General features: G+C 40.5%; 1 protein-coding gene across 2 annotated transcripts; it reads right to left on the bottom strand.

The window, feature by feature from the left end:
- Positions 1-14035: 14035 nt before the first annotated feature.
- Positions 14036-24694, bottom strand: LOC124132181 (mitochondrial assembly of ribosomal large subunit protein 1-like). 2 transcript variants are annotated; one of them, XM_048382295.1, is made up of 4 exons: positions 24578-24694; positions 19320-19498; positions 16480-16564; positions 14036-14251 (listed from the first exon to the last, which is right to left on the bottom strand). In XM_048382295.1, exons 1-4 carry the CDS (start codon positions 24642-24644, stop codon positions 14055-14057), a joined length of 528 nt encoding a protein of 175 aa, XP_048238252.1. In that variant the 5' UTR covers positions 24645-24694; the 3' UTR covers positions 14036-14054. The 2 variants fall into 2 exon arrangements, with proteins under 2 accessions (XP_048238252.1, XP_046351907.2); XM_046495951.2 differs by lacking the exon at positions 24578-24694 and adding an exon at positions 23866-24471.
- Positions 24695-24698: the final 4 nt, after the last annotated feature.

The raw sequence follows: 24698 nt of genomic DNA, 5'->3' as shown, positions 1-24698 counted from the left end.
AGGAATGTTCAACCAAATCCGATCTTCTGTATGACCGAGAAGATGTCACAGCCACGTTACATCGTTAACTCGGAGGCCTATCAATAATAGTGTCGTAAAAGCAATACCAGTGATCGATAGCGTGAGCAACGATCAAGGACAATCATAGTGTGGTGGGGACCTTTTCTGACCCGTAATCCCGTCTAGGCATAAAGGTCATGTCCCGAAAACAATACACGGCAATGAAACCGCATTGTGTTTGCGTGTGTTATAGTTAGAACCCAATATATGTATAGGCGAGCGACCACCTCGAAGCCTTAGCCAAGAGCCTCTCGTCTAAATCGAATCGTGCAAGTTACAAAGAAAAACAAGTTGATTAAACATTTGACATATCACCCTACAGTTGTAGTGCCATATTAACACTAGAGACGAAAGGTACAACGTGTGTGGGCATCTGTGTAGGAAAAGCCACAAGCCTACTATATTCCAGCGGCACAGCCAGGGGCTTATGTCACTCCTGATTTGAAGATACTGTGCTAAAAGAGCAAAGCGCCGACAGTACGTTATCTTTCATAATTGGCTGACCCAAAGTTGTCCGAGACGGGCGTTGGTGCTCTCTGTCTGTCAAGTTGCATAACCACGTGTACACCTGTTGCTCAGTGTTGGACATGTAGCAAACACCTGCAGTTGCTCTTCTCACGCCCCAAGCCATCGATTCACGGTTACTGTATCATGGTATCATGTAGTGCAATCCACTTGGTAAGCACTCCAGTTGATGACCAGCAGTTGCTGCAGTCTGCTAACCTGAGTGGTGGAAACCTAACTTGCGACGACAGAAAACACCTCGACTCACATTAACCAGCGGCACAGACATTTGGCTACCTTTACATGTATTAGCTCCTTTAACTGTAATAGTATAATTGTCATAGAAAAACTATCCTTAATGGAAGAGTTAACTTCAATATTGTTTGCGTTAATGGAGGCATAAAAAGTACGAGACCAGTGATGTTCAGCACAATATGCAACACAAGTCCCGCCCATTCTAATAAAATATGCTTCTTAAGCCAATAACATGCCAGAAAATCACTTGCAATTTATTTATTCTCAAATCCGCCCATTCTAATAAAATATGCTTCTTAAGCCAATAACATGCCAGAAAATCACTTGCAATTTATTTATTCTCAAATCTACATTATTTACGTTTTCTCCTACATGCTACAATAAGGGCTCCTAAGTAGGTTCAAACCATATGTATCGGTTACAGGATTAGAGGAGTTTGTTTACAATTTTAAACTTACCTCTCACATAGTATGTTTTCAATGTAGAGGTTTCTAACGTAGATTCGATACCTGTAAGTTTCATTCAAATTCAAATGTTTGTTGTATGAAAGGCCATATTTACAAATAGATGTCTCATTCCAAAACATTTCTGGTCTTGAAGGCATATTTGAAATATAGTCTGCAAAAAAGGAATGCAAAAGTGATTTTAGATGTATAATTTATTTATCATATAAGTAATCAACAGATGGTAATCGATTGTTCAAAATTGGCACACATAATTGTCATTGACTCAGGCTCCATATGGCACGCATGGAACAGTAGATTTTCAAGATGAAGGTCATCTGTTCTCAATATCTTGTATGGCCACCTTTAGAGTCCAAAACTGACTGGTATCGTCGTCCCATGGAAGCAATCAGATCCCGACTTGTGGCCTGGGGAATGTTCCCCACTCTGCCTGCAGTGCTTGTGCCAAGTGTCGGAGGTTCTGTGGTTGTTGCTGGCGTGCTCGCAGTCGTTGATCCAGTGCATCCCATAAACATTAAATCTGGATGTTGTGATTCCTGAAAAAGGATGTTATCAGTCTTGCCGAGTGAGGTTTGGGTTTGTCTTGTTGAAAAATGACGTTCGCTTGTTGCATAATTGGAAGGACCTGTGGCCGAAGAATGTCATCCGTGTGACGTTGTGTCGTGAAATTTCCCAGAACTTGCAGCGAGTCTGTTCTACCACATCATTATCATACTACCACCATCATATCTGTCCACTTCCTGCATGTAGTGCATACCGTTCCCCGAGACATCTGTAAACACGACGTCTGCCATCCGCACTGCGAAGCATAAAACGTGACTCGTCACTAAACCAAACTTGGACCAACTCCATCGCAGTTGTGGCCATACTCTGTGACCTTGACACCATGGACGTTCTGTCTGGGCTGATATCAGACGCAATCCTGGTATTGTCGTAGTTGTAAAGGTGACAGTGGTGGTCCATACACTCCATGACGTTGCCGTATGAATCTGTCCTGTGCTCTGGTAGTGATACATTGTCGACCGCATCTGGGAAGGTCACGTCTTGTCCCGTGTGTCTAAAACCGGTTCCACAGTCCTGTAATGGTGCGTTGTAGTCGACCGATGACGTACCTGCGTTGGACCTCCGTCAGTCGAGGCATGTTTTCGCTGTTCACTTGCTTTTAGATTGTGATGGCATGCAAATGCCCAACAAGTGACTTTGAACGTTGTGTTTTGGCGATTTTGCCATCTTTTCACCAAATTTCTTCAGTACCGATCCAGCAGAACTGATCAGTGCATTTTTGGTATTAATTTTGTATCAATGTCGACAACACTCGGTCAGATATTTTTATTTTGTTTACATTTTACTACTTTTGCGTTTCCTTTTTTGGCAGAGTATATAACATACCAGATTGTAAATCTTGATAATTTGAAGTTGCCATAAGGCGAATAAATTGTTGGACTGACGGTCGAATTACATATAAATGTGAAGTTGTACAGATCTTCGATGTTCAGATGTCTCCCGGTATCAATATTAAGCCTTGTACATCCAACTCGAGCACGAGCCAAATGTACACAAGGTGTAATCTATTAAATATTTCTCAGCTTCTAGACTTATCTTAAAAACTGTATAATATTCCTATCTAGTACTAGATGATAATATATCTGTCCATTCTTGGCTGTACATATCTTTCAATCTAGCCTGAGGTTAAGAAACTAAGAAAATAAATTAACAACACATCCAACATGTACATCTTGGTAAACCCAAGCATAGCCAAGATCTGAACTAAACAGAAAAAGTCTAACATTACTTGCCAAGTTCTGTCTACCTACTGAATCCGGATTAAATAACATGTTGTATGCCCCACACGCAAGTGTATAAGATGACATATGAAGTAGTTTAAGTAATGCATTTCATCGAACTGTTTATAAACACATGGGGTGTTAATTCATGTACCAAGATAATATTGACATTCTAGGAGGATGGGTTTACTGTTTCAATCAAATATTGTGAAGAATGTTCCGAGTGAGATAAGTGTTTTCCAACTAATACTGTCCTCCCACCCGAACTCCGCCTAAGGTTAGTAAATCTTGACGCTTATGCTTGATAAATGTCAACGAAATGCGTGTGAACAATCTAGTTTCTGTGCCCATGTTTCCACAAGAGCCACTAAATTACAATCGATGGGTCAGATCCCTGGATACGCCAACACCAACCTCTTGATAGTCCTTGCGGTAGTTCAAGATGCTCAGCTTGTCGTCCTCGTGGTCCTAGCGCACTAAAAGAGGTCTAGATCGATCTTCTGGCCTTTGCCGTAACCTAAATTACCCCTCCAGTTCCGAACGCGATAGCTTGGGGTTTCGAATCAGAAAAAAATACAGGTATCGAATCTACGTTCGAAACCTCTACATTGTAATTGAAAACACAGTTTGTTTATCTTCATTCTACCATCACATAGTGACAAAACAAACACCAACACGGGAAATGATTAGTGATGTGGCGCATCCCTGGGTTGACGCATATGTCCAGTAGGTTAAGGGCGCATTCTGGGACCACTGAAGATCGGTATTAATCATGTTTGCTTTAAGAAAAAATTCATCATAATATTTACACTTCACTAAGAATACACTAATATAAATGTACGTAGGTTATATCCTGTAAGTATTATTGAGACTGACATCCCTAGAGAAAATTAATCGACTTTGTAATGTTTTGTTCCAAAGTACACACGATTATTATGATGTCACGAAGTTTTACAGACGTCAACACACAGCATTGTTACGTGGTAGGCATTAGTCCCAGCCAGAAGTCAAGCCGGGTCTCCCTCCACGTGTTTGTTCATCATGTTTTTCTGCCTGAAATATATTGCCACACATGCTGTGAATAAAGTAGGAACCAAAACACGTTATTTAGCAACTTTATTTAAAGTCAGATCAGAGTGTGTAACTGCCAAACGAGCGGGTTTTCGACAAAGATGCGGTCGTCATCTTCCCGGGGAATCGAGTTAACTGATTATAAAAGTTCAGTTTCCACCCCTCCCGAACAAGGCTGGAATTATGGAGTTATGTTTTGGCTGGACTAAAGAGTCCAAGTGAGATGATGCATAGTCCAATCTAACACGTGTAACGAAATCGACATCCGATTTGTAAACTGCCTCGCAGATTTGGGTCGGTTGCAGGATTTGGAAAGCATGTGTACAGTCAACTCGGCGTCAATAGATATTTTTCAAATCTTTTTATGCTTTTAATCAAGGTGCTGACGCGATTTGATGCACTTCGCTAGGTAAGACCCGTTTTATTACAATATAGATCTTAATTATCGGTCAGATCGTCTTGACTAGGCGCCGCCATTTTGCTTGAAGCTGATACAAGTGATATGAGAGGTGGAATCTGGTCGGTCAATAGGGACATAGAAGGGACATTATTCGTAATAGCCACTGGTGGCGCTCGTGTGCGGTCATCTGCAAAATCATGTTCTAACGTAGATACGTTCCCGTTGACGGACCTATCAGAATGCAGGATTCTAAAACGCCAAGGTGGAAAAGTGTATCTATAATCATACTAGTAACTAGTTCCTGTGACAGAATGACAAGTAAATATAACACCTTGGCTGAAGTCACTGCCGAAATGGTTTGAGGTGAAGTGATCCAGTAAACGTGGTTTGGCCTTGTCGTCGTTTATATTACGGCTATCTCAAGGCAGACAAACTGTATGTAAACATGAGCACAGACTTTCGCCATCGTTGCATGTTGTAAGCAGACAGCTGGTTAGGACTAGTGTCCATAATATATTATACAAATAATTACTCAAGATGAGGTCAATATGCGAAAACAAGGACCCGAGGACCCGACCCCTGAAGTGATCAGGGTGCCGTTGTACAAAACAACCTTAGCGCTAAGGTTACCTATTATCCTTAAGTTTTAACCTTAGGCCTTTACTAAGGTTCGCACCATGCAGCTTGCTCGAGACACTGACAGACTTAGAACTGATATCGCGTTATCGACTCACATGCGAAGCCATTTTCTGTCTCGTAGACAAAGCTCGTCCTTTGGTCGAAAGACCAACACAGCGTCCGTACGCTATGACAGTGGAATCCCAAGTTTTGTTTACGCTGAGATATTTAGGAAAAGGGGGGGATTTCTTTCTGAAGGGGTCGGGTCCGAGGGTCTTTGTTTTCGCATATTTATCTCGTCCAGAGAAATTAATTATTTGTTATAGCGAAATTCACTTTAAGCTTTATGAAGTCTTTAAACAGTCCTCTGTTTCATTACAGTAACTTAGCTGCGAACCGTGAAACGTTCGTTCTAGACGCCATCTTGTTTTCTAGCAGACGAGTCATTCATCACGTGACAGGTCAATGCTGATCATGTGCCGAATCAATAATCGAGGCCAGAGTCAGTCACATGATTTCGGGCTCTACATTGAAATTGTTTCGTCACGTATACAGATTAACCAATGGAAAGATTCTTAATAGAGGTATAACAAAAGTAAATGGTCTCACAGAATCATCACTGAGTTATGTTCATAGTGCTCCAGTTCCCAGGTTGGTGCTCAGGAAGGCCTTAAAACGTAATGAGCTTGCAAGATGTTAAAGACGAGTCACCGTGTGGTTGCAGTGATGCGTTAATTGTGGCCGAAAGGGAAATAATCTATTCCGGAATAGTATCCGAAAACATTTGCTACCTAAGCTCCGTAATTTTACAGAAATCAGTGCACGGCTGTAATAAAGTGCGTTTATCATGACGACTGATTTGAAATCAATGTATTGCATGCTTTGAAGAAATGAGGTATACCCTTCGATTTGAAAAGAACAAATGCAGATAGCAACGCTTGTCACGATTCCTGCAAAGCCATGTGATTGTGAGATGGGTCAAGTTTCAATACAGATTCCTGCCAGTTAGTGGGATTGAGGCGAGCCGAGTGCTTCTAAATTCAGACGACGAAATGCAATGCCTTTCGGCAGTCAGATAGATCATTAGGCCACACCAGAGGCTAGGTAACCATGGATAATCACAAGCTCCTAATCACGATCGCAACATGATTCCAAAACCTGCCTTTGACATTAGACGTAGAACTATATGTTTCTCTAAATCAGATCATTACTTCATCGAGATTGGCTCATTGTCATTGACAGGTAGCTATATCCAGTATGAGCTGGCCGTGCCACTTGTCTTGTCGATGATAAGGGGTTTCACGAAGCACAGTATCACGATTGTTATCTAGAGAGGCATGCAAGTTCCACAAGACTACCGCACAGCAACGATATGTTTAGGTCTATATGAGCGATATATTCGCTTGTGGGCCAGGGCCTTTACAATGATGTGACTATATTTTGACCTTTTGAAGTAAAGCGTCATGTTACAAAGTTTTGCAGGTTGCTTCAAAATAGCATAATTTAAAGTGAAAAGCTGAAAAATAATTCTTTCCTTACAAATCAGTTGCCAATGTCGCATAAGTGTCATATTCTGTTTCTGTGTTATTCCCAATTTGAGCCTGACAATTAAGTAGTAATACTTCTTTTAATGAAGTCGTTGTTCGAAAATATTCGAATGCATGACATCAGATGAATGCGTATCTTCCATGTTTGCGTAATTACATTGAAAGTCATCTATTTTTTCAAATTTACAGTGTTCTTGACACCAGCGTACCAGAGGTACAGAAGCTATATGTAGTCTGCGATTTCGAACTTGAGAGGTAAGAATGAGATTAACAAAAACAACATGCGTGTGATAAAGTGATAATAGGGATGAGGGCTAGGGATGCTATAAGCTGTATATCTGACTCTTAGCTATAAATGCATGTCTTACCCAGTATGAACTCAGTTACCCGCGAAGATCCGGGCTAGAATTGATCTTCAGCAACCCATGGCCGTTGTAAGAGGCGATTATCAAACGGGATCGAGTAGTCAGACCCACTGGTTTGCTTGACGCATGTCATTCTGTCCCATTTGCGTAGATTGATGCTCATGATGTCAATCACTGGATTGTCTGGTCCAGACTCGATTATTTACAGACCGCCGTCATATAGCTGGAATAGTGCTGAGTATACTGTTACAATCAAAATCAAAAGTCATGTTAATCACTTGCTTGTCAAACTGTCCCTTGATAATGGATGACCCTGACCTCTCACATACGTCACAAAAGGCATTCCAGCCAGACGCCGAACATGGTGGTTATCAGTTCATGAGGTTATTAATGGTATGTGGGGGGGGGGGGGGACTGAACCTGACCTTCATAGTCCAGAAAAGATCTTTTGCAGTTGTTGTTTTTACGATTAATGCTAGAAATGGGTATTCAAGTGAGCCACACACCGTTTCAAACAACTGCGACCAAGGTGATTTTTTCTGAATGATATCTTTGCTTCGATGTAAAGAAAATAACAAACATCCTGAACCCATCATCTGATGATGATCTCACTTGGTGCTAGGAAGGGGAAGAGGTCGGAGCGAAGCGGCCTTTTCACTGAAATGCAGATCTTGGACGTTTACCTCCTTGGTGAAGGGGACGGCGGGGTAGCTCGTCACGCCGAAGACCCTGGTTCGATTCCCCACATGGGTACTTGTGTCCCACACCGTGGTATTGCTTGAATATTGCTAAAAGCGGCGAAAAACCATACCCAGTCACTCAACTCCTTGGTGAAACACTTTGACAAACCATGTTTCGAATCCGCGGTCATAGAATTCTGTTTGTTCTTAGGGAAGCAACTCTGCAAAGCGAATCATAAGAGGTGTTTCAGACGACATTGCCATGCACCCATGCCCCAAGAACCGCAATAAATGCAATTATCAAACCGTAATTATTCGTAATCATTGCCTTGAACATTATGGTGCTCTTTGGAAATTGTTTTAGTATGTAAAGTATATTACATAGATGTACGGCATTACCGCTCGATGTGGGACCTATACACATGTACAAAAGTTTAGCGCCACCATATTCATAGTCTCTTGATTTCACGTGTGGGAATCAGAAATACGAAATATGATGATGTATGACTGAAGTAGGCTTCCATAGTTTCATGAACCCAAATTTGTCCAGATACCACAAGGAAAGCATGCTTTACGTGTTGCTGCAGTTCCCCTACCCTGTAAAAAGTGAAATTCAAGTTTCAGACACGTGGTTGCATTTTGCTCCTGTGTGAGATACCCCTTCCAATAGAGGTTGAAAATCAGCAATAGTGAGGAGAAAGTTAACGAACGCTGAAAGATGGCAAGTGATAGGCATGAAAAATGCTGGCATGTCATGCAGGGCCATTGCAAGACAAATGGGTCGTCATCACAGTGTTATCACTCGTTTGATTGTCAAACACGGTGAAACCAATGATGTCAATGACAGGCATAGGTCTGGTAGGCCAAGAAAGACCTCTAACAGAGAGGATAGACGTCTTTTCAGAAAAGTCAGACGAAATCCATTTGCCACTTCAACAGATTTAAGACTGCAGTGGATTACCCATCAGAGACTCTCGACGATGACCGTAAGGCGTCGCCTCAGAGCGGCTGGTTATAACGCCAGAAGACCAGTAAAACGTCCTCAACTGACTGAGAGGCACATGCGGAATCGTCTGATATGGTGTCGTGCCCGTAGTCGATGGAACTTGGCCAACTGGAGAAGGATCCATTGGTCTGATGAGTGTCGAATGCTGCTACGAACTGTTGATGGTCGAATACGTGTTTGGAGGCAACGTAACACTCGTTTTGCACCAAGGAACATCCAGAAGACATTATCATGTGGCAGGGGGTCTGTCAGGATATGGGGTTGTGTTTCCTTCGGCTGCAAACTTTCGCTGGTGACAATTCGTGGAAACCTGAATGGCCAACAATACCAAGATGCCGTTCTTCGTCCAGTGGTAGTCCCTCATTTTGACAACCATCCCCTTCAGACAAGACCTGTTTACATGGACGACAATGCTAGACCACACAGATCTCGGGCAGCTTTAGCTTATTTGCGTCAAGAAGCTATTGCCACTCTTCCTTGGCCGGCCTGTAATCCAGATCTTAATCCGATTTAGCATCTCTGGGACATTCTTGGCAGGAAAATCAGACATCGTGATCCCCAGTTCAAAATCTCGCTGGACTTGAAGCCGCACTTCATGAAGAATTGATCCGTTTGCCTCAGAGAACCATTCAACGACTTGTAATGAGAATGAGGCGTAGGGTTGAAGCTGTGGTCAATGTCCGTGGATCATACACACGTTACTGACGTTTCTGTCTTGTAATAGACTCTGCACTCCCTAGGATGTATATGTGACACCTGATATGGTCTGCTGATATCATGACAGTTACATGACAAAAAAAGTTTTTCAATGTTTTCTAATCCTTCATTTTCTGGTCTTCGGTAAAATTCCTTTTTGCTCATATTCTTTTGGAACACAAGATAAACTTGCTTTGGGACAACTTTTGCATCACATGAGGTTTACATATACGGCTTATAACAATCGTACATCTCGTTATAACAGTCATCATTAAGTGCCAAAAGTAACAGCTCACAAATATGGTGGGTGGCGCTTAACTTTTGTGCATGTGTATATAATCGTTGGTAACGGTATATATCTGGTGTTTGTTAATACTTTCTCCTCCCAGAACAGGGGTGGTGAGGTAGCCTTGTGGTTAAGGCGTTCGCTCATCAAGCCAAAGATCCGGTTCGATTCCCGACATGGGTTCAATGTGTGAACCCATTTCTGGTGTCCCCGCCACCGTGCCATTGCTGAAATATTGCTAAAAGGGGCGTAAAACAATACTCACTCACTTACCCATCCCAGAACACAGTATTCAGGAACGTATATTCTGTAACTAGTTGCAACTTTACATCATTTTAAAATCCGAACATATTATGAAATATGTTCTTTTCGTCATCGATTTGCACTGAGTATTATAATGTTAAAAATAGGTGAATAAAATTATGTTTGAGAATATTTCGTGTGTTTGCCAGTTGGAAATCATTTGAGTTAATCGATGAAAGATTTTATAAGTGCGTATGCGGTTGGCTCAGAGTGGTTCCTGGTCACATCTTCAGTTATTCAGTAATAAGTTTTAACTAAAACATGATAATACTTCATATGGTCAACACTTCGGTGTGTCCTACAATTAGCCCAACGATGAACTTCGAGATAAGTGGCTATTCAAGATAACAAAATACAAAACAGACATGACTATTAACTTTAACAAATTTTAACCAATTTGTGAGGAGCAGAAATGTAATCCATGACAGTTCACATGAATATAAAGACGGTTTCAAAATACGAGACAAGCCATAAAACAAACATTATTCAAACAGTTTCATCACGAGTAGATACAGTTCTTGAAAAATAGTGAATTCATGTAATAGCAAGGACATAGCGATATATGTTGATACAAGAGCAACTTGCTGAGTAATCTCCCATGGACCACGGAAAACGTGGTTGATAGCATGAGCACCTCATTACCATAGTCACAAAGCTCGCACGTAAAAGTAATCTAATGGTCACACGATCCAAACTGTTATAACAAGCATAAAATATTCCGCACTTGTCCTATTCACTAGTCTGAGTAGAAACCATCTTGACAATAATGGTTCAATAAAACATAAGATTATGGGACAAAAACACCTCTGAAATTGCAAGTACAATATTCCTGGTGTCAGGGCAACCTCAAACCTGGGAAAGTTGCCCCTTGATATCAGCTCCGCACCTCCAGATTCAACTGGACATGTTATCGGAATATACAGTCACACACCCTTGTAAGCTGAATAAATACTTCCAGTCAATAAAGAAGGAACAGGCAGGGACCAAGCTTTACTTTGAGACATAAATTGGACACAAGGGTGTTTGACTTTATTTTGATATATAACCTATATTTACTTTTGTAGAGTGTTTATAATGTGTATAACGTGTGTATTTTGTTAAGTCTTTGAAAGGCATTTAGAAGTGATACATATCAGAAATAGCGGATTTTAACCCTCAGACCCCCCAACACCAGACTCAAAGAACATCAGCCCTCTGTCAACAAACAAGACCTGAAATCCGTTATTTCCGAACACATCCTCAAGAACCAAGACCGTAACATCATGTGGGAAGCCACCAAAGTCTGTACACCAACAACGACTGGCGATAAAGAAAACTACAAGATGCCATTGACATCAGGAGACACCAGCCAGCCATAAACAGTGCCCAGGGACCCTATCTGCCCAGTGCTTGGGAGTTATTGCTTTGAATATTGCCTGTGCTAACTGGCTTCCATTTGTCCATTGCCATTTTCATTCTTTTACCTATCACTGCTAATTATACCCAGCGTCCCGTTTGCCCATGCTATTTACCAATCAGTGATAATATAAGTCCGGGCTTCCTGTTGCCATTCATAATCAACCATCAGCGCTAATTACTATAGCGTTGGCTTCCACTGTCTGTTGCTAATCCCCAATCAGGGCCAAGTATCTGTTGGCTTCCCTTGTTAAGTTTCCACCTTGTTATCGTATTACTTTTGTGCCTACAAGCATTCATTCACTTGAAGGAGTAAGTACATACTCGGAAACATTGTATTCCTCATAATAAAAAAGTTGACATCCATAAATTCTTTTCCTTATATATTTTTGTTGTTTAACTTGCACGCACCAATTTAAGGGCTATACCATGGCGGGCTGTAAATAATCAAGTCCTTACCAGACAATCCAGTGACTGATATTGTGAGCAACAATCCCCGCCATCAGGGTAGGATAAGACACGTTCAGCAAAGTCACATAGTCCCTAAAGTCTCTTCATACAACAAGCATAACCTATCCTCAACTAGAATACCCACTGTGTTCTGTATTTAGACATAGGAAAACATTATGGCTAGTGTTGGAGAAGATCTAGTGTGTACATAATGTTCTTGGTGACAAAAATTTAAAATGACTAAACCGAGGTTTACGTCTATAATATGATGAAAAGGTTATATGCCATCTGAAAGATGAGGCTTTTCACTAATAAAAACAGTCTCACCATCTGGCAACCCGGTCATGTGAGTGCAGAGTTTCAAGAAAGAATGCCTATTAGTTTTAGATATATGGTCCGGACAAACACACCACTATGAACAGAGTCCAAGTCAAACTTGTTGAAATGGAAACAGGAAAAAATGATATTTCTTAAATTCCTAAATAGCAAAAGGCACCATGCTTGATTAATACATGTACCAAGTTTGGATAAAAAATGTAGAATAGTTTTTTAGTTTTGATCCGGAAACAACACCTACCTCCGTTTCAGCGAAGTCTAACTTGTTTCCATGGAAACAGGATAAAGTCAAATTTTGAAAAATACCTAAATAGCAGAAGTTTCCACTTCAGCCCTTGGTTACCCCCGTAATACATGTACCAGGTTTGTATGAAACGTCTTTTACAGTTTTCAAGTTGTGTTCCAGAAATGACACCTACCTCCACCCTTTCGAGACTAAGTCCAAACTGTTTCCATTGAAATCAAGAAAAAGAAAAATGACCAAAATCTGCAAATAGCAAAAGGCACCACTTCAGGGCCTGTTTGATATATCTGCCAATTTTTGTTGAAAAATGTTGAACAGTCTCCTAGTTACGGGAACAAAATGTTTACAGACAGACGGATGGACAGCAGACAAGGCGTCGACTTTTTCCCCCGCATTATGTTGGGGGATAACAATGTTCAACATTTTAAATGTGTGAAAATGGCAAACGCAATAACTATGGATCTGGAAAGTTGCATGGTCGGTTGTGTTTATCATTGTTATCCGAAAACATTCATTGTAGTGTCCCAAATACCATCTAATCTTTGACTCAGTAGCAAGTGTAACTGTCACGTTAGGTCGGATCCAGTATTTTAAAAAGGGAGGAGTCCAAAATATCAAAATCCTCTCTCAGTCAATTTTACTGCCTACAACATACTACATTTGGTTTTCCAAAGGAAGGTGGGGTGTCTGGTTTTACTCTGCACTCAGCGATATTCCAGCTATAGGGCGGCGGTCTGTGATAATGGAGTCTGAACCAGACAATCCAGTGAGTAATAGCATGAGCATCAATCAACGCAATCGGGATATGATGAAATGCATCAACCAAGTCAGCGAGCCTGACCACCCAATCCCGTAAATCTCCTCTTTCGAGTATGGGTTGCTGATGACCTGTTCTAACCCTACCTTCATGGGTTAAACCACAGGTGTAGGAATGATGGGCCACTCAGCAATATATAGTGCATGGTTTCAGCCTGCAAATACTCCAGTCTGAACAAAGCAAACCGTTAGTCCACAGCATCAGCAGCAATGGGGTCCAGGTGATTGGTATACCATGACACACAATCTGCCTGACGACACATTGTAACCATACCACCCTCAGGTTACTTGGCTCAGCAAGCATGTAGCACAGGGGACACAATCTATTTTGCAACCCTCATGGGATGTGAAATCATCAAAAACAAATGTATTTGAGTGACCCTTGTTAACAAAGTAGCAGAGTTGCCCCCCAGGGCACCCCTTTTCACTACGCAGAGATGCAGCCCTTAGTGCCAGTATCTGATGACTGTCGATAAGACAAGATTTGCCTGAATATGAATACAAATGGTAAACAGTAAAATCACTCATAACATGTGATACAACTAAAATATTGTTCGAAGCATCTTTGAAACAAACTCCCTCAGTCACTCTTCAAACAAAAATCTTCATTTGATGGTCAAGTTACTTCATGAATCAGGATATGTTTCAAGGAACACTAGTTTTCGGGATTTCTGTACTAAACTAAAGGAAACTACTATGGCAGTGCCTTAAGTAACAGCTTATGAGTTGGAAAGAAAAGAATGTAGGAAAACAAATTTAATCACACAAAGACTTTTATTTCCACTCTTTACTCTCCATTGATTCCGGTCTTGATGGAGGTTCCAGGCTTTGCCAGAATTCCTCCTCAGGGTCAATGGTGTAAGGGTCCTCTTCCGGTTGAACTTGACCGGGTTCCCCCCAGTTGGTCCACAGAGTCTCAAGGTCATAATGTTCTCTAGTCTCAGGCATGAATATGTGCACAATAATGTTCCCTGAAACATGAAACATATTCAGAATAAACAGTGCCACTGCACCTGGATATGTAGTCAACAATCTAACATGTCAACATGGACAACAAAGACAGACATGTAACCATTGTCATATTAGGGATAATACTGCCTTAGCATAGTATATATTCTAGTACTTCTTTGGGTTGAGTCGAATCCACACTCTCAGAGTGAGGCACCAAATCGCTGACACACAAAGCCAGCGATCTAACCTACATTTTCTGTGAAACAAGTAACTAACTATCCACAATGTTTTAAAATCTTCAAGAAAGAATGTATTACTGCAGAACATTGTTGCAATACACAATAGTCACATTAACAGCTTCATTAACCTTCTGAAGAGAATACTTTTTTCAAATCATGCTGATACTATAAATTGTTTTTTCAATTGTTTTACAAAAAACACTGAAAAATCATAATGATTTAAACAAAAGAAGACATCGTCATTAGAAGAACCATTCACATCAAAGTTCAGCTTCTTCAGTCTGGCAATTACAGAGAAGAGGTCATAAAAGAGCATTACAGTACATTTTGAGCAGAAACATTTTGAGCAGAAACATTTTGAGGGGTACAAACATGTGAAGTGGTTTCTGTGGAAATGTTTAGAATGTGTGGAAATGCCTTTTCAGAAAGTTTTGGACCATGGTCAAAACACAAAGGTCAAATAAAGGTCTCAATGTAAGCTTTTGTGATGAAACGTACATCAGCGTTGACTCATACTGCTAACTACATATATACCTGGTCAAATTTCATTAAATTTGATACAAGCTGGCTGAGAAATTGCCATAAATAGGTTTCTCAATGTGTCTGCTATATTGAAAATCAGATTCAAACCTCTTTAACGAATTGGGTCGTCATCTTACATCAAAAGAAGTTTGTTAATTATCAGTTTCATTGGGCAAGTGGTTTATGAGATGATGTTATGTCGGACTGACGATGGACTAACAGGCGACAACTTTCAGTCAGGTGAGTCATCATGTGCAGTGTTACATATGCATAAGTACAAAAATGATTACAAAACTGTGTCTTCTGTGGACACAGACATTAGTCCTGTATGCCAGAGAGTAAACATTGGGAAAGATTACATGATCATCATAATTGTTTTACTTCCAAAAGCTATGCTACATACTCTATGAAGCTTTCATACTCCAATGAACTCACACAAAGTGAATGTCAATTCCACAAAACATTTGTATCAGTATTTTATACCCTCGAAGGATGTATGCACTATCTGATTTGGTAAAACTTACACTGACAGCTATACAACAACCAGCTGCAGCACGCAATAGAATAGTTCCTCAAAAGGAGAGGTGACATGAGCATATACCATGTATACATGTATGCTCAAATTGCTCAACAGTAACATCTTTTAGATGAGAAAGGTCTGTCAAGAACTACCTCAATGAGTTGGTCACAATGACAGTGCGTCGTAATGCATTTACATCAAGTACAAGAAGTCAAAACAATCAATGTGATGCGAGAGATTTGAGGTTGTTAATGAACCTGTGACCGGTCATTGAAAGGAGATAATAAACATGGATCAAGTCGATAGTTTGGAAGTGCATTCATGGTTTTTTTTGCACTAGGATGAGCACCTACGAGAATATTCGTGCAAAGGCATGATGTCAAACTCTCTGACTATTCCCAGTGAATGCTAAAATGCTGAGTTCAAGATAAAAGGGTCCAACATAAGAAACTTCAGTATTTATTTGTGCAAGGGGATTGCCAGGTGTATCCCCAGGAATGTGGAAGTAGTCTGTCAGTGGTTACATCATTTCAAGAATAGTCATGTGAAAAATATATGAATGACAAAATGTGCCATTCATACACTTATGAACGTCAGTTTTACAGTCATCTGATGGAGAACTCGTATGTTGTGTAAACTTCACCTTAAACATTATTTTTAAACATACATAGTATATAATCATGTTAATCTTTATAATAATAGTTCTTGTATTAATGAAAGATTCAAAACATAAAAGCAACATTTCAGTGAAATAATCAATGTATGAAGAGTACTCAATGAGGACAATTTCAAATAAACATGATGAAGAAGACATCAGTGTCATCCATTAATTTAGTTGTTGTCTTGGACTGTGATGATTGAAAGTTGACATGTGTAAATAGCCACCAGTAAGTGACCTGATTTTCAATACAAGTCAGAAATAAAGGCCTGGATCATGTTTAATTTGTGATTGACCTTGAATACTGACCTAGATCCATGGCATGCCAGTCAGAAGTTGTCTCATAGCCTTCAACTCTCAAGGGCAGATCCTTGGCCCCCTTCCTCTGTTTGTGCTGGAGGGGAACACGGGGAGACATTTCAGACAACATGCACAACACTCAAAATCAGAAGGCGGGTCACACATTGTAACCATTTAATCCTCAGATTTAATTTTTGCTTATCACAACTAGCAGACATGACCTCTCAAATGTCAGTGTTTTGTCAAATAATATTAGTAAGTGAGTCATTTTCCACAAACTCTGGTCACCAATGACAAAGTTACTAACATTACCTGTTCGGGTTGGGTCCTTTGTTTGCTGACCTCCCATTGATATTCTAACATTAGTATCAGGCACTCAGGGGTATCCGAATGTTTTGAGCCCAGCACACATGGAACTGAAATATTGTTGTGAGCTGTAAATATTTTCAACAAAGTACCCTTGCAGTTCAAACCTCTTGTTCCATTTTTTCTCCAGGTCCATTATCTCAATATCCCTGTTCCAAATCCTTGTCTGCCAACCAGCCCTCCTCAGTAATAACCAATGTTTGGTCCTTGCTAAATCTCTGACCACACAAGTGGGCTTTTTGAATTTGAAAAGGGGAAGTAGTCACCAGGGGCCACACCTGGTGAACAAGTGGATGGGTGAAGCTCATATCCACAATACCATACAGCAGCCATTGCAGCATGACTGGAGAGAACTGGACCAGCCTCTTGATGGAGGAGAAGACCAGTCTATTGCAATGCTTCTCTTAGATTGACTTTTTTAAGCAAGTGAACTGAGTATTCACCATTCATTGTTCCCTGTCACCCTGTGGTAACTTATTGATGTGTGTTATGACTTGGCTGGCCTACAAGAAGATGACCATAATTATTTTAGTAGATCGGTTGCTCTTAACTTCCTGGTTTGGGGAGACACAAAGTGTTTCCACTCCATGGATTCTCGTTTGCTCTCGGGATCAGAATGAGGGATCAGGGTGTTATCACCTGTCACTAGCCTAACATGAAAATCTTCTGGGTTGATATCACGTCTGGTTAAAAGGGCACTAGAGCTAGTGACTCACATAGTCATCATTTCATCCGAAGCATTCTAGGAACCGATTGCTCATGAAGGACTGTTTCTATCGACCTACACAAGAAGCCTGTGGTCTCTGCATTACCGATACTGTTTGGTGTGTAATGCACCATTGTACAGTAGCAGGTTGTGGACAGCATCAATGTTTCCTTCTGGGGGCTTTTGGTGCCTCAACCAGAGGCAGGGTCATCTTCTAAACTCTTTCTCCCACACCGAAATCCCTTTACTTAACATTTAATTGCAGCAGCCTCCCCATAAACAACATGCAACCAGTCAAGAGTACACACTTGGATGACTGTTCTATATTTGTAGGTGAGTGACTATGTTTTCACACTTCTTTGGCAATATTCCATCACAGCAGGGGAAACCAGAAATGGGTTCACACATTGTACCCATGTGGGGAATCAAACCCAGGTCTTTGTCGTGATGAGCGAACACTTGAACCACCGAGTTCTACATTACGTTTTGTCCATTGCAATGCTAAGGAGTAGGGTGCCTCAGTCGAGGTGAATTATCACCATGTTACTAGACTGGTGCATGCCAAACTGTGAAAGATGAGTCCACAAATACAGGTCAATACTAGAATAGGTTACATGTAGCAGACTAACAACCTAGATGTGCCAGTCTCAAAACTTTCTGATATCCCCTTGTGCGTTCTGAATCTGAGTGAGTCAGTCAGTCATAGAGACACTTTGAGCCATCAAGTAAGGAAATAATGCAGTTTCTGCTTCCTACAGTGATCCTGTGACAAAGGACATGCTAAAAGAAAAAATGGCTCCTGTCAAAATAATCATCAAATATACCAGTTGGGTACTGACAGAGCATGGGAGTCAAGTGTGAGCAGACGGGATGCGAAAACTCTAACTGGATCTTCCAGCCTCTGCTACGAAATGGATAGGATAGTGTCACCTGTGTCACACGATTAGCTGCTGCAACCGTATTCTACGCCCTATAAATGATTATGATCTTGACTTGTCGCTACACAGAGCAACAGGCTGGCCCCTAGTGTTTCATGATAGATCCCCAAACCAAATCTGCATCACACTTCACATGCTTCAGCAAAGTGCATGCATCGTGATCTAACAACAAATGCAACATGATTTACTTCCTTAGACACTTGCCTTCAAATACAAGTAATAATAGTTTAGATTGTGCAACAATATATTTACTTATTGAGTTGCAAACTGATGTTTACAAAAAAAATAACTGATCCACCAATGCGCTCAGTGATCAATGGTGATGATTCCAACATGATATCAGTACATAAAAAGTTGCATGATCATGTATTCCTATTTGAAGGCAAGTGTTCTTTGAAGTGAACCGTGTTGAAGTTTTCCCGGGTTTACAACTAATGAACATTATGGTAGGATTGTTAGTGAGTATGTTCGGAAACTGGAATCTAAGCTCACTAGTGGGATAAAGTCAAAATCAAAACTGTTTATAGAGACAGCACAGAGACAGGGTTACCCTCACATGATTAGCAACAGTTAGAATCATGGGAGATCATGTGATTAAACAATTAGAGTATGTACTCGAGTTCTATAAACATGATCCCTGATGATCAGGACTTCTCTTATCATTCTTGTAAGTTTTTTTAAACAGCAGTTAAGACAAGGGAGGTAGTTTGGGAAGTCTTATCCTATTAATACTAATAATAGCATATTTTGATAAAGGGTGATATTAAATAAATCAGTCTAAAGTTCTGATAGACAGGTAATTAGTTTGTTGTTGCCCACACAATGTATACTTTACTTACCACCCACTTGATGCGACTTGACATGCTTCGGAGGTGGCGATGAGAAACGGCACTGACAATTACCATTTGGTCTCCAAACCGTGCCTCGGGTGGAATATTGATAACAACAATGTCTCGAGCATTCTCCTTCTCCAGAAGTGTTACAAGTTCATCAACTTCAAACACACCACTAACACCTCCTGGAACAAACATAACAACATGGAAATAAACATTCATAAACTTTATACATAACACAATGATCTAATACTCCTTGGATGTGTTCCTCACGCCGATATCACTGTAACTGCTTAAAACAAAGATCAATCATGTGACTTGTGGAAGTGATTTTACACAAGCCTCATAGCACCACATACTCAAACAATGAACAGAGTTGAAGCATCTCCCTGAGGCAAGGGAGTTAAATGACAATATAAGTCCAGTTTCCATCCTTGCCGAACAAGCCCGGAATTTTGAGGTTCAATCGTTGCACCACCGTTGTAAGTTACGAGTAATGCCCCTTCTATGTCCCTCCTAATGACCAATCAGATTCCACCTCTCCTATCGCTTGCATTTCTTCCAACAAAAAGGTGATCTGATCAATAATCAAGATCTTTATTGTAAAAAATTGGGTCTTTCCTCGCAAAGTACATCAAATCACTTGAGCACCTTGCGTAAAACCATGAAAAGATTTGGAAAACAGCTGTTGACTCCTATGCTTTCCCTATCCTGCAATCAACTGAAATCTGCATGGCACTTCGATTCGTTCGCCCAGCCAAAATATAACTCCATAATTACAGCGTTGTTCGGTAAGGGAGGAAACTGGAGTTTTAGTCAGTTACCTCCCTTGCCTCGAGAGCAAACAAGACATCAATACATGATTGTGTGACCACTCGAGACACTTACAAGTTGTAATGTGACATGTTATGAATGCAACATCCTGGTCGGGTAGCCTAGTGGTTAAAGCGTTTGCTCGTCACGCCGAGGACCCGGGTTTAGATTCCCTACATTGGTACAATGTGTGAAGCCCATTTCTGGTGTCTCCCATCGTGATATTGCTAAAAGCGGCATAAAACCAAACTCACTCACTCCTAATCCTAACAAAACATGTCCTTGACATTCACAATGTTGACCATGCTGAAAGTCAGACCATCAGTCAGGATTATTAAAACAATAAATTCAGATAACTTCCATAAATGGCATTATGAAGTAAGTATGATGAACAAGGGATATCTGGGATAGAGTTCTATGAATATACAGCTTCTTAATTACAATGACTGCAATGTTTTGGTGTAGATACTAACATCGTTATCAAGCAAGTGATGTACAGAAATGTGAAGTAGGAAGGTCAAATACATGCGGATAAAGACTGTTTATACAAGATAATGTTTACACAACAGAAGAGATGAGGTATAAAGCCTGATTAATGTACATAAATAGGATAAACAAGGCGTGATGGGTAAAACAATACACTGATAGATATAGACACGTTGATTGGAAGCCAGTGTAAGAGGGATATACACATATAAGCCGCGCTAAATTTAACTTTTGAAAGCTCATGACGCACGTTCGGTTCCAAATTCAATTTACAACAGTTAAATCTCCAGGTAACCTACCTCCACATTGAAAACACAGTATGTTAATCACCTACTTATTGTACACCCCACTGCTTCAAATCTCTACATTTGTGCATAACAAAAAAAACAAGCATTTAGCCGATTTTCCTGAATTTGTTAACATCATGTATATATATTTGAAATAAATTAATAACCATAAGTGTAACACTTTGGTACAGCTGATCGCTATTGCCAGATATTTTTTAGTATGGAACAATTTAACCAATCATCATCAAGTCTCCTGCGCTCACAATAACGAACAAATATGACTTTCAGCGAGTCAATGTATGGCATTTATGATATACATATGCACAAAAGTTAAGCTCCACCATATTTATAGTCTCTTGATTTCACGTGTGGGAATCAGAAATACGAAATATGATGATGTATGACTGAATAAGGCTTCCATAGTTTCATGGACCCAAATTTGTCCAGATACCACAAGGAAAGCATGCTTTACGTGTTGCTGCAGTTCCCCTACCCTGTAAAAAGTGAAATTCAAGTTTCAGACACGTGGTTGCATTTTGCTCCTGTGTGAGATTCCCCTTCCAATAGAGGTTGAAAATCAGCCATGGTGAGGAGAAATTAAACGAACGCTGAAAGATGGCAAGTGATAGGCATGAAATATGCTGGCATGTCATGCAGAGCCATTGCAAGACAAATGGGTCGTCATCACAGTGTTATCACTCGTTTGATTGTCAAACATGGTAAAACCAATGATGTCAATGACAAGCATAGGTCTGGTAGGCCAAGAAAGACCTCTAACAGAGAGGATAGACGTCTTTTCAGGATAGTCAGATGAAATCCATTTGCCACTTCAACAGATTTAAGACTGCAGTGGATTACCCATCAGAGACTCTCGATGATGACCGTAAGGCGTCGCCTCAGAGCGGCTGGTTATAACGCCAGAAGACCAGTAAAACGTCCTCAACTGACTGAGAGGCACATGCGGAATCGTCTGATATGGTGTCGTGCCCGTAGTCGATGGAACTTGGCCAACTGGAGAAGGATCCATTGGTCTGATGAGTGTCGAATGCTGCTACGAACTGTTGATGGTCGAATACGTGTTTGGAGGCAACGTAACACTCGTTTCGCACCAAGGAACATCCAGAAGACATTATCATGTGGCAGGGGGTCTGTCAGGATATGGGGTTGTGTTTCCTTCGGCTGCAAACTTTCGCTGGTGACAATTCGTGGAAACCTGAATGGCCAACAATACCAAGATGCCGTTCTTCGTCCAGTGGTAGTCCCTCATTTTGACAACCATCCTCTTCAGACAAGACCTGTTTACATGGACGACAATACTAGACCACACAGATCTTGGGCAGTTTGGGCTTATTTGCGTCAAGAAGCTATTGCCACTCTTCCTTGGCCGGCCTGTAATCCAGATCTTAATCCGATTGAGCATCCTTGGGACATTCTTGGCAGGAAAATCAGACATCGTGATCCCCAGTTCAAATTTCACTGGACTTGAAGCCGCACTTCATGAAGAATGGATCCGTTTGCCTCAGAGAACCATTCAACGACTTGTAATAAGTATGAGGCGTAGGGTTGAAGCTGTGGTCAATGTCCGTGGATCATACACACGTTACTGACGTTTCTGTCTTGCAATAGACTCTGCACTCCCTAGGGTGTCTATGTGACACCTGATATGGTCTGCTGATATCATGACAGTTACATGACAAAACAAAATTTCAATGTTTTCTAATCCTTCAATTTCTGGTCTTCGGTAAAATTCCTTTCTGCTCATATTTTTTTGGAACACAAGATAAACTTGCTTTGGGACAACTTTTGCATCAAATGAGGTTTACATATACGGCTTATAACAATCGTACATCTCGTTATAACAGTCATCATTAAGTGCCAAAAGTAACAGCTCACAAATATGGTGGGTGGCGCTTAACTTTTGTGCATGTGTATAAATACATGTACTAAGTACTTGAGCAGATGGCCTCTGCATGGACAAAGAGGCTTGACAGAAGTATTTCCGGGAACTTTATCATGTTAACTGTTGATGTGTGATATTTGTATTCAAGGATGTCTGCTGGTATGGTTTAGTGTTCACTGCACAACTTATACTGTCGTGTATCGGGAGACCTTTGACAACATGATTTTACATTTTTTAAAGTCAGTCTACCACCAATATGAAGTTATGGAGCCAAGTATTGCGACACTGAAAGTTTATCATCAAGAAAAGTGTGAATATGCCATACAAAAAGTGTTTTTGATCCAATTTCAAGATGTCATAAATTGTTTATGGCAAAAGTGAATTAGAGTAGTGAATAATACATGATAATAGTAGCTGCATGTTAGAAATTGAGGGTAATACACACATGCACGTTTATAATTTATATCCACCTGCTCAAAGGTGTGACACCAACAAAGAAATGATGTTTTCTTATAGAGAAACATTTTATCCATATGTATTTATTATAGATCTACATAACACACTTAAATACTACTAAATTTACTTTTACGCAAAACAGTTGAAAAGGCGAGTGATTTCCCATTATATATCAGTTGCATTAGGGCTGGGATGAGTTCAAAATGACTACCCAGGTAACCAACCCCCTATTACCATGATTACCAGATCCTAGCTACCAGGATATCTGCTTTAGGTTTCTAGAGTTGGGTACAAACCGTCTGATTAGGAATTGTTTTCCCGTATAAAACGTTCTGGTCATGCATACACTGAAACTTTATCTATACTCAAAACATATAAAAGTCAGAAGGAGTGCGAGTATAGTCAGAAAGATATGCAAACATTAGCAACTTGTAGGTAACCATGGAGTTTTCCTCATGAAACAATATATCACGTGACTAACCACAGGTTTGGGTAGTCCTGTGGGTGCCTTGGTCCTACTCAGTACCCACCCGACCCTAGTACCCGAGTTACCCATCCCAGCCCTAAATTGCATGGTCAAAAGGAAAGGGTCAATATAATATGAACTAACGTTTTAACCCAATTGGTGAGACCCATGGTGGTTCAATTTCTTGTCGCTCAAATTGTTCTACATCTTCTATTTCAGGCTGCATAGAATCATATTTCAGATCATCAGTCAATGATGGTGTGTCTTTGTTGTCATCTTCATTTTGTGAAATAGGTTCTGTGTGTTCGGTTGGTTTATCACTGTTTGCTTGAGATTTCTTCTCACGTTTGAAGTCAGTTCTTATTTCATCTAAAAATGATTTCAGTTCTGGGTCATTTTTAAAATCGAAGTCTTTGCTACAGTACGACTTCTTCTGATAACTGATAGGTTGTGACAAGACAGACTGAGGGCTGCAGTGGACGCCATAGTAACATGGAGTCCGTGTCATTGAGGACAGTGATGCACATGACACACTGATTTGACATTGAGAACATTTCACTGCTCTCACTGTATTTGTCCTAATCACATTCGAAAGCGCAGCACATGATCTGTGCATCATTATTATGGTGCTGATAAAGCAAGGTACACACGGAATATAATTACCAGGTAACCACAAACTAGCCTGTTACACAAACTTAGCACCTTTGCTCTTATCAGACCAAATTAACCGGATATATATTGAAAAACGAGTTGTCATAAAAGTGTATTAATTTTCTGATGTGGTATAATAGATATTAACAGATATATTTTCATTGGTATTTCGGAATATGAAAACTAGGGAGCAAATTCGGTTTACGTGAAATATATGCAGTAGTTAATTGCGAGTCTGCGACATGCCATAATCGGGGTCCTCTATGGGCCATACCAAGCTCCTCACAGCGATATCCCGTTCGCAGAGCTCTCTATACTTTGTTACC

This window comes from Haliotis rufescens, unplaced genomic scaffold, assembly GCF_023055435.1.
Source record: "Haliotis rufescens isolate VD_foot unplaced genomic scaffold, xgHalRufe1.0.p SCAF_4, whole genome shotgun sequence".
Taxonomy (NCBI): Eukaryota; Metazoa; Mollusca; class Gastropoda; order Lepetellida; family Haliotidae; genus Haliotis; species Haliotis rufescens.
This window is presented reverse-complemented; position numbering and strand designations above follow the sequence as displayed.